The sequence below is a fragment of the Chiloscyllium plagiosum genome, chromosome 31 (genome assembly GCF_004010195.1).
Source record: "Chiloscyllium plagiosum isolate BGI_BamShark_2017 chromosome 31, ASM401019v2, whole genome shotgun sequence".
Lineage (NCBI taxonomy): Eukaryota > Metazoa > Chordata > Chondrichthyes > Orectolobiformes > Hemiscylliidae > Chiloscyllium > Chiloscyllium plagiosum.
The window spans coordinates 3,161,443-3,177,394 of record NC_057740.1 but is presented as its reverse complement, the minus strand read 5'-3'; the positions used below and the strand labels follow the sequence as shown (position 1 = coordinate 3,177,394).

Genomic DNA, 15,952 nt, shown 5'->3' with positions numbered 1-15,952 from the left:
GTAGGTTAGGATTATTTTCATTTGAAAGACGGAGGTTAAGGAGTACCTGATTGAGGTCTACAAAATCATGAGAGGTAGAGACAGGGTGCACAGCAAGAAGCTTTTTCCCAGAGTGGGGGACTCGATTACTAGGGGTCACTAGTTCAAAGTGAGAAGAGAAAAGTTTAAGGGAGATGTGTGTGGAAATTTCTTTATGCAGATGGTGGTGGGTGCCTGGAATGTGTTGCCAGTAGAGATGGTAGAGGCGAGCACGATAGCGTCATTTAAGATATATCTAGGCAGATACATGAATGGGCAGGGAGAAGAGGGATACACATCTTTGGAGAATAAACGGCAGGTTGAGATAGAAGATCTGGATCGGCACAGACTTGGAGGGCTGAAGGGCCTCTTCCTTTGCTGTAACTTTTTTGTTCTTAGAACGCACCAATTGGTCCCTGCTTAATTAACTCTTCATAGATTATACAATAATATATACCCTTTTAAAATTGAGTTATTGTTACATGTAGCAATCATTTAACAAGATTTGACAAATGACGACATTCTGATGGTGTTAGTTGAGGCAAAAATGTTGACCATGACCCAGTGGCTTGTATTATGGATAGCGACTCACGAGGTGGCGGAATACTGGAGGTTGGCTAACATGGTGCCACTATTTTAAGAAAGATGGTAAGGAAAAGCCAGGGAGCTATAGACTAGTAAACCTGACATCGGTGATGGGTAAGTTGTTGGAGGGAATCCTGAGGGACAGGATTTACATGTATATGGAAAGGCTCATTAACTTGAATTTTTTGAAGGAGCAACGGAGAGGTTTCATGAGGACAAAGCAGTGGACGCGATAGATATGGACTTCAGTAAGGCGTTTGACAAAGTTCCTCATGGTAGACCGGTTAGATCACATGAAATAGAGGGAGAAATAACTCGTTGGATACAGTTCTGGTTCAAAGGTAGAAGATAGAGGGTAGAAGATGGAGGGTGATGCAGGAGGGTTGCTTTTCAGACTGGAGGCCTCTGACCAGCAGTGTGCCACAAGGATTGGTGCTGGGTCCACTACCTTTCGTCATATGTTTAAATGATTTGGTTATGAACGTAGGAGGTATGATTGGTAAGTTTGCTGATCACACCAAAATTGAAAGTGTAGTGGATAGTGAAGAAAGTTATCTTAGAGTACAATGGGATCTTGATCAGATGGGTCAATGGGCCGAGAATTGGCAGATGAAGCCTCATTTAGATAAATATGAGGTGCAGCATTTTGTAAGGCAAGTCAGGGCTGGACTTAGACATTTAATGGTAAGATCCTGGGGAGTGTTACTGACCTTGGAGTGCAGATTCATAGCTCCTTGGAAGTGGACTCTCAGGTAGATAGGGTAGTGAAAAAGACATTTGGTATGCTTGTCTTTATTGGTCAGTGCATTGAGTATAGGAGTTGGAAGGTCATGTTGTGGCTGTGCAGAGCATTGGTTCGGCCACTTCTGGAATACCGTGTACAATTTTGGTCTCCCTGCTGTAGGAGGGATGTTGTGAAACTTGAAAGGGTTCAGAAAAGATTTACAAGGATGGTGCCAGTGATGGAGGGTTTGAGCTATAGGGAGAGGCTGAATAGGCTGGGGCAGTTTTCCCTGGAGCTTTGGAATCTGATGGGTGACCTTAAAGAGGTTTAGAAAGTCATGATGGGCATGGATATGATAAACAGACAAGGTCTCTTTCGTGGGTGGGGGAAGTCCAAAACTAGAGAGCACAGGTTCAAGGTGAGAGGGGAAAGATTTAAAATAAACCTAAGAGGCAACTTTTTCCATGCAGAAGTTAGTGTCTCTCTGGCAGCTTGCTCCATACAAAGTTGTGGAGACTGTTAAAATTAGAGCATTTAAAAGGCATCTGGATGGGTATATGAATAGCAAGTGTTTAGAGGGATATGGATCAAATGCTGGCAAATGGGGCTAGATTAGGTTAGGATATCTGATCAGCATGGATGAGTTGACCCAAAGGATCTGTTTCTGTGTTGTACGTCTCTACGACTTGTTGATTTTCATGTGGTGCTTGGAATATTCTATGCCCAGCTGAACAGGTTGTCAAAGTGTGCTTGCAGCAAGCATGTGCAGTGCTTTCTTGGTATAACAGCAAAATATCAACCTAGGATGTGTTTGCATCCTTAAGTAAGATTTAAGTCGCAACTTTATGAAGCATGAGTATTCCATACTTTGTTTGCCAGATATGCTTAATGATATTTAAGTACTTACAATCCATCTGAGCTGAAATATCCAAATGAAATGGAAATGAGCAAAGATGTGTCACTGTAGCTGTATAAAATATTTATTCAAAGATAGCTTATGCTTAAAATTTGTAATTTTGTAAACACTGCTCTTTCAGTAGTATAGTTTCAATGAGGGTGAACAGTGGCAGCTGGCTACCTGGAAAAAGTTGAATGCAAAATCAGGGTGCTGCAGAAACTGAAAGTAAAATAGGAAAAGATGGAAATACCCAGGTTGAGCGGCAAATCCACAGAGAGAGGTTAATGAGTCTTCTTCAAAATTGAAAGAGCACATTCTCCCCTTGTCTGCATAGTTTCCTCCAGGTTCTCCAGTTTCCACCCACATCCAATGGTTAGTTGGATTAGCCATACTAAATTACCTATAGTGTCCAGGCATGTGCGGGTTAGGTGAATTAGCCATGGAAATAAGGATTGGGTAGAAGGGTGAGACTGGATGCTGTTCGGAGAGTTGGTGTAGAGTTGTTGGACCGAATAGCCTATTTCCATGCTGTGACGATTCTATGATAGGTTTTATGCTGTTGAATGAGGGAGAAAGGGAAGCGGGACGCAAAGATGAAAGTTGGCAAATGTTAGCGGGTGGGTTAGATTAGAGATGAAAGTAGGGGAATAAAAGACCAACAGGTTTAGCAATGGCTGTGGAGAAGCATTGGTCCAGAGTAGGTGTTAATAGTAGAATCAAGGTCAGCTCAAAGAGAAAACAAACCAAAAAAAAATGAAAATAAGATAGACTTATGGGAGTAGCAAAGATATCAATGGAGGGCAGAGTTCATGGTTTGAAGTGTTGAACTAATTGTTCAGCTCGAAAGCTGTGAAGTACTGCATTGGAAAAGAAGGTGCTGTTCCTCCTGCTTACATTGAGCACCACTGTTACACTGAAGCAGGCAGAGGGTAGAAATGTGGGCATGAGGTCAACAATATTCGTGAAATTCCTGATGAAGGGCTTTTGCCCAAAACGTCAATTTTCCAGCTCCTCAGATGCTGCCTGACCTGCTGTGCTTTTCCAGCACCACTCTAATGTAGAATCTGGTTTCCAACATCTGCAGTCCTTGTTTTTACCTAATATTCGTGAAATGGCAAGAGACCAGAAGATTGGGGTCAGGCCTGCTGACTGACTAGAAGTATTGTACAAAGCAATCACACTATTTATCTGAGTTTTCAGATCAGCTGTGATCTTATCAGTGGACTAGATTTGATGGGCTGAATTGCATGTTTCTGCAATGTCGCCTATATACAAATAAAGCAGGATACATAGAATCCGTTCAGCATGGAAGCACGCCAATCTGTCCATCGTATTCACATTGACTCTCCAAATAGCATCTCACCCAGACCCTATTCCTGTAACCTGCATTTCCAAGGGCTAATCCACCTAGCCCACACATCCTTGGACACTATGGACAATTTAGTATGGCCAGACCACTTAACCTGCATATCTTTGGACTCTGGGAGGAAACTGGAGCAGCCAGGGGAAACACATGTAGACATAGTCCACACAGACAATCGCTCACAGTGGGAATCGAACCTGGCTCCCTGGCACTGAGGCAGCAGTGCTTAGCACTGAGCCACTGTGCCGCCTTGATTGCATTTCAAGTAGTGACTATGGTACATTAGTTTGAAAGTAGTACAAATAAATTGCTGCTTCATCTGGAAGAAATGTTTAGGAGCTTTGTCAAGGAGGAGGATAAAGAAACAAGTGTTACCGTTTTGACAGTTCCATGTGGGAGAGGGAATGAGGGATGTTAAGGGTATGGAAGAGGGCCTTATGAAGACAATGATGCCTTTGGAATGCTAATAAGGGAGGAGAGAAAAGATAGGTTGGCGTCATGGTTGAACTGGTGAATATGGTGAAGGATGAACCTTTGAATATCGAGGCACATGGATTGTGAATTCAAAGGGAACCTGTCTTGGTTCTGGGAAGAAAGTTGAGGTTAGAAGTGGGAAATAGGTCAGTCACTGTTGAAAGTTATTAGTTACAGTGAGGAAGCAGCTTTAGCTTAAGAAAAATGGGAGACTTGTGTTGGAAGTGTCATTTCAAAAAGAAGCCTCATGAGAACAATCCATTCCATTGCAGTCCTTACAGGATGCAGTATGAGAATACACTTGTTAGGAGTATCTCTGAGCATGTTATTTCTAGTAGAAAGCTTATCCCCAGAAACAGAAATAGCAGTTGAAAAAGGGAAGAGATGAATGGTCAATTCGAATTAAAACTGATTGATTGTAATCCGATACTATTGGCAACGTTTTGAAGGACTGAATTGTGTACTGATTCTCAGAATCATAGAATCCCTGTAGTGCAGATAGAGACCATGAGGCCCGTCGAGTTTACATCGACTCTCCGAAGAACATCCCACCCTATCCCCATAACCCCACATTTACCGTAGTTAACCCACCTAACCTGCACATCCACAAACAATATGGGGAAGTTTAACATGGTCAATCCGCCTAATTTATATTTCTTTGGACTTGTTTCTTAGGGATAGCATAAAGTTCCTTACTTAAATATGAGTCATGTTAAATGAATGGAGGGGGCTTTTGGTATTGAGAACTGTGCAGCAATGTTACAGGTAATCTAAACAGAGAGACTAGCAAAATTAAAAATGAAAACTTTCTTTAATATGGCATTATAAAAATTTTATATTTGTCAAACTTCAGTCTCTATTCTTTGAGGTTGCAGCTGTATCTGTTTATGTTGGTTGTGTCAACTGTTTAAAGAACTTCACTGTTTGCTTTTCGTAAAATATTAACTTGCAGATAAACATTTAACCAGCCAAAATGACTTTATTTCACAGCATTTCCTTGGAAAATATAATGTGTGCATCCTGTTTTTGATCGTTTTTGTACAGGTGATTTGTGCCAAAGTAGTAACTGACGCTCGTAATCCTGGTGCACGTTGCTATGGATTCATAACCATGTTGACACCAGAAGAGGCAACAAGAAGCATCGATGCCCTGAATCAGACTGAACTAAATGGACAAACCATCACTGTAGAACTGGTGAGAACAAAAAGTACTCAGGGAAACAGCTAATAAGCATACTTCGATTTTTAATTTACTGCATGTTGTGTGCAGCTTTCAAGAAGTTCCTGTGTCTCTGTGTGCGCTGATGTGATTTCTAGAAAGGCATCCTCCAGTTTTTCATTACATTCCCATTTATTCTGCCATCTTCACTCAACAGTTCAAATTATGTGAGAGCAAACCAGATGCTAAATATCCATATAAATCGACATGTTAACTTTTTTTACGCTGTGATTATAGACATGACTTCCTCTTCCCTGGGCCAACCCTATCCCATCGATTTAACTTCCTTGAATTGAGTTAGCTTTATTGTCACATCTCTTAGGATTTTTAATATTTTCTTTGAAACTCCGTTCCTTTTCGGCTTTGAGTACCTCATCTGGACATGTATTGTCGTTCCAGCTGGACTTAGCAGAACATAGCCAGTCACTATGATTGATAAACAAGTTTTATTCAGAAAATTTAGTCAAAGAGCAAAATGCTCAGATTTCATGTATTAATACGTTTAAATCAAAGAATATTGTTAAAATGGAAAGAGACTGCAGAATACTCTTTTAAAGGGTGATCTTAGTATGCATGTACATGAATCTTAAAAGATGACCATGCAGGTACGTCAAGTAATTAGGAAGATAAATGGAGTGTTGGCCTTCATTGGAAAGACTGCATCTAGAGTACTCCATACGGTTTTAGTTTCCATACTTAAGGGATACACTTAAATGAATATTTTAGATACTGCTAACTGGGCTGAAAGGATTGGACTTCTCAAAATATTGAACAAGTTAGGTCTGTACTTATTGGAAAATAAGATCATGAAGTGATCTCAGCTAAAATTCTGAGAGGGGCTTGACAGGGTTGATGCTGCAAGGATGTTTCTTCACTGAGGCAAACTTAGACACTGAGGAGTCTCCCACTTCAGGTAGCAATGAGGAATAATTTCCTCTGACAGTTATTGTATTTTGAAATTGAGAGCAGTTGAGGTAGTTGCTGAATATAATAAAGACTGAGATGAGCTGATTTTTTGAAGAGAGATTCCAAAGAGAGTTGATGGACATAGTGGCAGGCAGGAAGTGGAGTTCAGATGACAAACACTTAATCATGGTCATATGGCCAAGTAGGTTTGAAGGGCGGAATGACCTATTCTTATTAATTTAGTCTTTGGAAACAGAGAGGTCAATTCCTATATGTCACCCAGCTCATTGCATCTTCTCCATCGAAATAAAGCAGCAGCTAACTGTTGTGTTAATTAGTTGAGAACAGCCAAGAACCTCAACTCTGTTGAGTTGCTGTATTGTATGATGGATGGTTGTTTGAACAATGGAGATGATTTCAATTCATATAGTTTTAAAAACCGCAGTAGTGGTGTTTTTTTTTATGCAACTTCCATATTCAGTAATTGGAATAAAGTATATCCACAGTTTACATGTGATTGACATACACTGGAATGCAAAGGTTGCAATGCAATATTAATTCCTAAAGTAGTGAAAGCCAAGGTTCCAAAGATGACCTTTTCATCTCAGTTTAAATAAAAAGCATGGTGTGCCCATTCTCATGTACTCTTTGGGCTGAGGAAGTCATGTGAAAAGCACCGATACCTCAGGAATAGCTAATTACTGATTAATATTGGCAGATGGAAGGGAGATGGCATGGACAAATGGGGACTAAGTAATACATTGGATTTGCCATTTAATTTGCAGAGATTATTGGTTCCTGTTAGGAACATGAATAATATAAGTGATGTGTGATTAAAATCCATTGAAGCAATGTGCTGTTTGTGTTTGCAGGCCAAAAGTGAACCTGGCTGTAAGAAGCGTACAGAGCAAAAGGTGGGAAGTGTGAAGAAAGTCTCCAAACAAAGTTCCAACCGAAGAAGTGGGAGCGATGGAGATCAATCAAGAGATAAGTAAGTGCCTCTCCTGAAGACTACACTCTAGTTTTACCAGAGAGCTCGTGCTACAGAAATTTGATAGTTATTCCTCACTTTTATCCTTCACTGTATTTACAAGGACTAGTCAACTGTCAAAGGCCATTTAACTTGACAATATTTGCTTAATGCGACCTTCAATAAGATCATGTAATTTTCTTCTGAGCTCATGCTGTGTAGGAACAACATATTTGACTAGTGCTTCTGTTATAAGATTGCTAGGTTGCTGTGACTGTCCAGTTAGAAAGTATTCCTAGAAACTTCATTCCAGCTGGTTGTTGTAGTTCCTTACATTTCCAATCCCTAATTGTCCTCATCTTGACTTGGTTTGAAGGCAGTTCAGATAAGTAGAACCTCAGTTGTTTCTTCATCTGATAAAGGGATTCTTGATTTCTAAGTCACTGTTAACAGCTTCAGTAACTAACTTAGCTTACAGACTAGGAAGCTCTGAGATTTTTTTTTTTTTGCCGAGTTAATTTTCTGTTGTTTTAGAGGCGATGCATCAGGTTAAATGTGTGTACCTGGTTGCTGAGCAAATTCTTTAGAAATTCCACTCACCAGTCTCCACTTTCATGCTTTATATTGACAATTCTGGCATGAATGTTAAAATTTGCATCCTAGTTTTCAAACTGTTGCAGGATCTTGCATCTCTCCACCTATAACCTTCAACTAAATGTTAGTAGCTGTGAATATGCATACTGTGCACATGTAGCATACTTAAACATACTAGCTTTTATTTTAAAATAAAAACCAAAACAATTTTTTGAAAAGGTAGTACCTAGTGGACAATAGACTATAGCCAGGAGAAAGTGAGGACTGCAGATGTTGGAAATCAGAGTCGAGAATGTAGTGCTGGAAAAGCACAGCAGGTCAGGCATCGATTTTTGCGGGCAAGAGCCCTTCATCACGAATCCTTGTGAGCAATAGCCCATATCCAGTCAGGTTGAGCAGAAAACAGTGTCATTATTGATGGTTTCTGTTTCAAATACCTGCAATGTGACATTGTCTGACTGAGAGAGCTGCTGATCTGCAACATTGCCTGCAAACTTGTCAGTTTGCAGGACGTCTAGTTAGTAAACTTGAACAGCTTCCTACTGAATGTAGAGGTTTCAAGTGGTTGACTGTAACAAAAGTGGAAAATAAGTCATCAATCAAAGGAATCACCTACAAAGGACTATTTTTCTATACAAAAATAGAGATGCTGGAAAAGCTCAACAGGTCTGGCAGCATCTGTAAAGTTCCGGTGAATGCTCTGATTAATGGAGGAGGACAGTTCAGAAATTGGCCAATCCAGTAAGTTAGTCCAGTATGTTAAAAAGTGAGTGAGTAGAATTGATGCTGACAGCTCCTACCAACCCCTATCCAATGCCACAAGGTTGAATAATTACAGAAGGTTTTGCCTAACGCTCACTTGAATGTACTATTTTTAATTGGGAAGTACATTGCCATCGTCTTCACTCCGTGTTTGTAGCTTAATGCACATCAGGAACTTTCAGGCATTGCTCTTTTGTCACAGAATTATAATTAATTTGGTAGTGCTGCATATTAAGTAGGGTTCTGCCTTTGCATAGTAGATTGACTAGGAAGATGTACATTATCTATCTGTTGATAAGACTTGTTCAAATGATTTGATTCAAATTTAGGTCATCTATCAATGGCAAAAACGATGATCGAAAAGACAGCCAAGGAGATTCCAAAATACAGGACGACGATAGAAGAAAAGACAGGAGAGAAAGGAATTCTAGTAGACAAAGATCACACTCAAGTAAGGGAGACTGCAAAATGTCATGAGGGAAATTAGGCTGTGTATCGCATTAACACGTTATCCTTTGCTTTAATTGAAGTTGAAACTTTACTGCTTGGAAAAGTCATTAATGAAGCTGGAGTAGGCCATTCATGCCCTTTAACCAAAGATTTGTTATTATCTGATCTGTGCCTCAAACTTCATTCCTAGTGTTGATTCCACTTGTGATAGCCTTCATGAAAAATAATTCTATTGATCTCAGGCTTAGGTGTCAATTGAACCAAGCATCTATATTTTTTACGGGAGGGTACCTGCTGAAATAACAGAAAAGTTTCAGATATTCAGTACCCTTTGTAGTGTCATTGCACTGATAATTGAACTTCATTATTCCACAGTCCATTACAAATGCATGAATGCCCATTTAAAACAAGGTCACCAATGTCTAGGTGACATCCTCAGTGCTTGGGAACCTCCTGTGAAGGGCTTCTGTGATCTTTCCTCCGGCATTTGTATCGGTTTAAATCTGCCGCTTCCGGTTGTCAGTTCCAGCTGTCCGCTGCAGTGGTCGGTACATTGGGTCCAGGTCGATGTGCTTATTGATTGAATCTGTGGATGAGTGCCACGCCTCTGGCAATTCCCTGGCTGTTCTCTGTTTGGCTTGTCCTATAATAGTAGTGTTGGCCCAGTCGAATTCATGTTGCTTGTCATCTGAGTGTGTGGCTACGAAGGATAGCTGGTTGTGTCGTTTTGTGGCTAGTTGGTGTTCATGGATGCAGATCGTTAACTGTCTTCCTGTTTGTCCTATGTAGTGTTTTGTACAGTCCTTGCATGAGATTTTGTGCACCACATTGGTTTTGCTCATGCTGGGTATTGGGTCCTTTGTTCTGGTGAGTTGTCTGAGAGTGGCTGTTGGTTTGTGTGCTGTAATGAGTCCAAGTGGTCGCAGTAGTCTGGCTGTCAGTTCGGAAATGCTCCTGATGTATGGTAGTGTGGCTAGTCCTTTGGGTTGTGGTATGTCCTCATTCCGTTGTCTTTCCCTTAGACATCTGTTGATGAAATTGCGCGGGTATCTGTTTTTGGCGAATACATTGTATAGGTCTTCTTCCTCTTTTTGCAGTTCTGGTGTACTGCAGTGTGTTGTGGCCCTTTTGAATAGTGTCTTGATGCAATTTCTTTTGTGTGTGTTGGGGTGGTTGCTTTCGTAGTTTAGGACTTGGTCTGTGTGTGTGGCTTTCCTGTATACCTTTGTGGTGAATTCTCCGTTCGCTGTTCTCTGTACCATCACGTCTAGGAAAGGCCAACCAACTCCCTTTCCCAGACATGATCTTTCCTTTATACTAGGTTACTTTATAAGATTTAGTTTTTTAAAATGTTTTCACTCAAACTGAGAGGAGAGAGGGGGGGACATTTTCTTATGCTGGTTCTAGATGTCTGTGGCTGCTTTGCATTTCGAATCTGGAACAAATTGCAGCTGCACCAATCTGGGGGCTGTTGTCGGACAGTTTTTCTTTAACCCGTGGCTCTGGTGCCACTCCATCTTAAAGTATCCACCTCACTGTGTTGAAGCATCATTGTTTTGCACCCAGGTTGATAGGATTGTTAAGAAGGCATACGTTGTATTAGCTTTTATTGGTGGAGGGATTGAGTTTCCGAGCCATTAGGTCATGTTGCAGCTGTACAAAACTCTGCTCTGGCCGCAGTTGCAGTATTGCATTCAGTTCTGCTTGCTGCATTCTCAGAAAGATGTGGATGATTTGAAAAGGGTTCAGAGGAGATTTACCAGGATGTTGCTTGGTATAGAGGGAAGGTCTTACGAGGAAAGGCTGAGGGACTTGAGGCTGTTTTCATTGGAGAGAAGAAGATTGTGAGAGGTGACTTAATTGAGACATACAAGATAATCAGAGGGTTACATCGGGTGGACAGTGAGAGCCTTTTTCCTCAGATGGTGATAGCTAGCACGAAGGGATTTAGCTTTAAACTGAGGGGTGATAGATATAGGACAGATGTCAGAGGTGGATTCTTTACTCAGAGTAGTAGGGGCGTGGAATGCACTGCCTTCTACAGAAGTAGACTTGTCAACTATAAGGGCATTTAAATGGTCATTGGATAAACATATGGATGAACATAGAATAGTGTAGGTTGGATGAGCTACAGATTGGTTCCACAGGTCATCGAGGGCCGAAGGGCCTGTACTGTACTGTAATGTTCTGCGCACAACTAAAAATGTGCACCACCTGGTTTTTTTGCAAGTTTGCAAAACTCTGCCCTTGTATTCCAAACGGCAATAATTGAGGTCCGTTCTAGATTGTAGTCAAAAAAGGAAAAATATGTCATCCATTCCTTTTTTTTAAATAGTGCTTTTTGGTTTTAAATCTAAATAGTCCAATTCTAGTTTTATGATTATGTTTACATGTTTGGATTTGCCCATTGGAGGAAGTACTTTTTCGTTCTTGTTAAATAAATCATTCCTCAACCGTCTAAATAAATTCAAGCAAATACAAGCTAAGTTTACGCAACTTGTACTCAGGATTCTGTCTTTTGACTGGAATGAGTGTGGTGGAGGCATTTTGCCTTTGCTGACGTTCAGTATTACAATTACATTATTTTCATTCTTCACCTATATTAGTAGTAGCACAGAATACACTTGTGACCAACATTTAGTGGTAAAGTTACAGCTTCACAAGTTGTATGCTGTTTGTTACAAGCTTGAGAGGTGTTAAGGGACTTTTTCTATTCATTTTTCAATGACTCAAGGTTGAATAGAACGCCACAGATTTAAATTTGCTGGTGACATAAAGATAAGCAATATCGTAAATTACAAATTAGACAAAGTGAATAAACAAAACTATAGCAAATTTAAATTTAGATTAGATTAGTTTACATTACAGTGTGGAAACAGGCCCTTCAGCCCAACAAGTCCACACCGACCCGCCGAAGCGCAACCCACCCCTACCCCTACATATCGTAAATTACAAATTAGACAAAGTGAATAAACAAAACTATGGCAAATTTAAATTTAGATTAGATTAGTTTACATTACAGTGTGGAAACAGGCCCTTCGGCCCAACAAGTCCACACCGACCCGCCGAGGCGCAACCCACCCCTACCCCTACATTTACATTTGCTCCTTACCTAACACTACGGGCAATTTAGCATGGCCAATTCACCTGACCTGCACAGCTTTGGACAGTGGGAGGAAACCAGAGCACCCGGAGGAAACCCACGCAGACACGGGGAGAACGTGCAAACTCCACACAGTCAGTCGCCTGAGTCGGGAATTGAACCCGGGTCTCTGGCGCTGTGAGGCAGCAGTGCTAACCACTGTGCCACCGTGCCGCCCACCAAATGAGCTTTGAAAGTAAAAGGGATCGAATGCAGCAGTTGATGTTGCATCCTCCAGTGACCAAGCTCTGCCTGTGTAAAGGTGGTTGAGAGAAACGTCCTCCAAATTGGAGGAAGACTTCTTTATTCTCGTACTCCAATTCTCTTACAACAAAGACCAATTTGGGATTCATCTTCTGAACTGCTTGTGCACCTACAAGCACAGCCACGTCTCTTGGTTTCATATCTTTTAAAAATAATTCTAATTTTCTATTCTTAAAACTAAATTGAATAATTTCACTGTTTCCTAATACAGAACAACCTCAGTTATCCGAATGTCAGCTATCCAAATTTCAGGTTATCTGAACAAGATCTCAAAGACCTGTAAAAACATTTAGTTATCTGAACAAAATATTTATCGCCTGTCTCGTTCGGATAATGAAGGTTGTTCTGTATACGAGTATAATTCATTTACATATTTTACCAAAACCCAGGATTGAACCAGGCATCTTTAGATCTTCAGTCTATTGCTCTTCCAACTTTGGTGTTTTGGCGGTTTATACATTTGACATCTTCTTGCTCATTCAGTTCACTTGTCTACACATCATTGTAATTTTGCATGTCCGTCTTCCAGCTTATGTTTCCATTCAGCTTTGTGTGATCCACAATTATTTTGTGTCTTTGGAAGTTGTGAACATAGATTGCAAAATAGCTGAGGCTCCATCACTGATCCTTGTGACATACCTGCATATCTGATTCTGATCATATTCGCTGCCTGTCAAATTGAAAATGCCCTGTTTCTGCCTTCTTTTTGATTCTTGTCTTAATTATTCCTGTACCCCTGCTGGAACGTTGTCCACAGTTCCTTGAGCTCTTACATATTAGCCTTTTTGTTTGGAACCTGATTTGAATGCCTTTCGGAAACTGAAGTGTACCTCATGTTAGCTCAAGATCTTGTGCAAATTGCCTGATGTACATGTCCTCTCCTTTCTAACATTTCAGCAGTGGAAATAATTATTGCTGATTCACTCTATTGACCTCTGTCACCATTTTGAACACATCCATCAGTCTTTAACCTTTCCTCTTGGATGGAGAAAAATCCGAACTTCTCCATTCTCTCCACATCACTGCAGCTAACAGGTTGTTATTATTTCAGTAACTTTCTTTTGATAATTTTGAGCTCCTTCAAGTGTGGTACCCAGAATTAGAGACAGGGCTACAGCTAGGACCAAGGATCCCTTTTTTTGTTAAGAATCTTAAGTTTATCCTACCATTTTGAAGATAACCTCCCCTCATTTATCCTGCTAAAATACATCACTTTATGCCTCCCTGAGTTAAATTTCACCCTCATGGTTGCTAATTTTACCAATTTGCCTTTATTCTGAAGTCTGTTCCTGTCCTCGTTGTTTAACTTGCGTTTCACCTGATACCATTGAAGTTTGCTTTGTGTAGCCAAGTCCCCGAAGCCATTCATGTAAGTTTTTTTTTAAGAAGCATTTATCTGGATTTCAAGGTCTGGAACACCACGTCCAGACTAAATAAATGAAGGTAAGTTTACTTTGAAGTTGTCAATTTGCAAGCTATCACTTGGTAAGACGTAGAAACTTTGCTTTTTGTGATCCAACAAATAATACGTCAAACTTTGTGTGAAATCAAAAGTACATCAGTGAATACATTTTGATAGAGAATGAACATTTCTTTTGAATTCTTCTCTAGGAAGTCGAAGCTCAGCGAGAAGGAGAGACCGAGAAAGGAGGAGGGTAGGTTCTTGAGCTCTGATTTTACGCTTACTGCACCTCAATGCGACGGTCCATTGTTGCGAGTTTGGATTGCGTGTGTTACAGCTGAGATGAGTGCCACATAATTCTTGCTGCTCCATCACAGGTCAGGAGCATTGTGTTGAACCAATCTGAGCCGTTGTAACACCTCCGGTACTATTCTTGGATTAGGGTTGACTATTTTAAATTTGTAATTTGCTTAGTGTGCCACTTGTTAATTTTTTGGCATTTTTTCCCCTGAAAGTAAGTACAGCAACTTTATTTTAACCGGCACCTTATTAACTAGCACTCTTGATAAACAAAAGTTATATACCTCAAATACTATGAAGTCTATTGCAGTATTCTGTCCAGTTATTATGTTTTTAAAATTTAATTACCTCAAAGTAATATGCTTGTTTTATCAAATGGCCTCATGAAATAACAACAGTTTCAATTTTGAGTCAATTTCTCCTCAAATACCATGATGTCCAAGTAGTCAGTTGAGGATGCGAGTGAGAAAGCTCTCTGCCAGTAAGAATTATTGAAGACGAAGTTGCATTATTGTTTAATTGATTTATGCTGTAAATTAAGTAAAATAGTGATGCATTACACTTCATTGATTATGTGGGCCTCTTGATTATCTGGAATACTTGATCAACTGGCACACCCATGGTCCCATTGGTGCCAGTTAATGAAAAGTTGGTTGTATATTTTCTTGTCTTAAATATCAGTGGAGTGGTTAAGCTATTTTGTTGTTGGGGCTCAACTTGTAAAGTGATATTAGTTTCATTTGAACAATCAAATAAATATTAAATTTAAATAGTTTAGAACAAAGCAATAGAAAGTTTTGGGGCTGTGACTGTGGCATTTACCTCCAGAGTTAGTGGTTAGGGCAGAGAGTATGGTTACAATTTATTTGAATGCTTGGAATCTGAAGAGCAAGGTCGATGAGTTGTGGGCTTAGGGGTTATGATGTCATTGCTTTCATTTGAAATATGATTGAGATAGGGGCAGAATTAGCAGTTCAATATTCCACGGTCTTCAGACATGTCAGGGCAAGAAGTAGAAGAGGAGGTGGTGTTGCAATTTTAGGAATCGATTACAGCAATAAGGAGGGATGGCATCTTAAGGTTTCTCAGTAAAGCTTCTGGATAGAATTTAAAAATAAAAAGAAAAGCAATCAGGTTATTGGATCACTTTATCACAAGTATACTTTAGGCCCTATTACTGTTAGAGATAGCAGAGCAGATATGCAAGTAAATTTCAGGGAGATTTAAAAGTAATATAGTTGTAATAGTAGTGGATTTTAGCTTCCCCAGCAATAACTGAGGTCATCACAGTGTGAAAGGTTTAGAGGGAGCAGAATCCTTAAAATGCATCCAGGAGAGTGTTTTAAGCCAGTATGTAAAAGACCTCATAAGAGAGGGCGCAAAGCTGGGCAAGTAATTTAAGTCTCAGTGGGGGACCATTTGCATATTGTGATTATAACTCAATTAGATGCAAGATTGTTATGAAGAAGGCCAAGAATGGGCCCAAAATAAAAGTTTTAAACTGGAGGAAGACCGATTGTTAGTAAGGTCAGATGTAATTTGGCCAGAGTGGACTGGGCATAGTAATTTTCAGATAGATTTGTCTCAGAAACATGAGAGGAAAAACGAAATATGGAGAGTACAGGGCCAAGATGTTCTGTTAAAGAAAAGGAATGGGGCCCTCAAATATTGTGAACGCTAAAGAAGTTAGCATTAACAGAGACAAGGTTCTGAGTAGTCTGGCGGGTTGAACAGTAGACAAATCTCCAGGGCTGGATAAAATGTAACCAAGGTTGCTTAGTGGGATGAGGGAGAAAAAGGCAAGTGCACTGGCAAAAAAGTTTCAATTCCTGTCTGACTGCAGGAGAGGTACTAGAAGACAGGTGATGTGGTACCATTATTC

At 40.2% G+C, this 15,952-nt stretch overlaps 1 protein-coding gene across 4 annotated transcripts in view; it reads left to right on the top strand.

Moving 5' to 3' along the window:
- The window catches only part of LOC122565146 (scaffold attachment factor B1-like), an 85,288-nt gene that overhangs the window by 32,326 nt on the left and 37,010 nt on the right, over positions 1-15,952 (top strand). For all 4 annotated transcript variants that reach the window (XM_043720820.1, XM_043720822.1, XM_043720823.1 and 1 more), the window contains exons 8-11: positions 5,107-5,256; positions 7,059-7,177; positions 8,842-8,963; positions 13,980-14,023. In XM_043720820.1, coding sequence (XP_043576755.1) covers positions 5,107-5,256; positions 7,059-7,177; positions 8,842-8,963; positions 13,980-14,023 — 435 coding nt within the window. The remainder of the gene's footprint in view (positions 1-5,106; positions 5,257-7,058; positions 7,178-8,841; positions 8,964-13,979; positions 14,024-15,952) is intronic.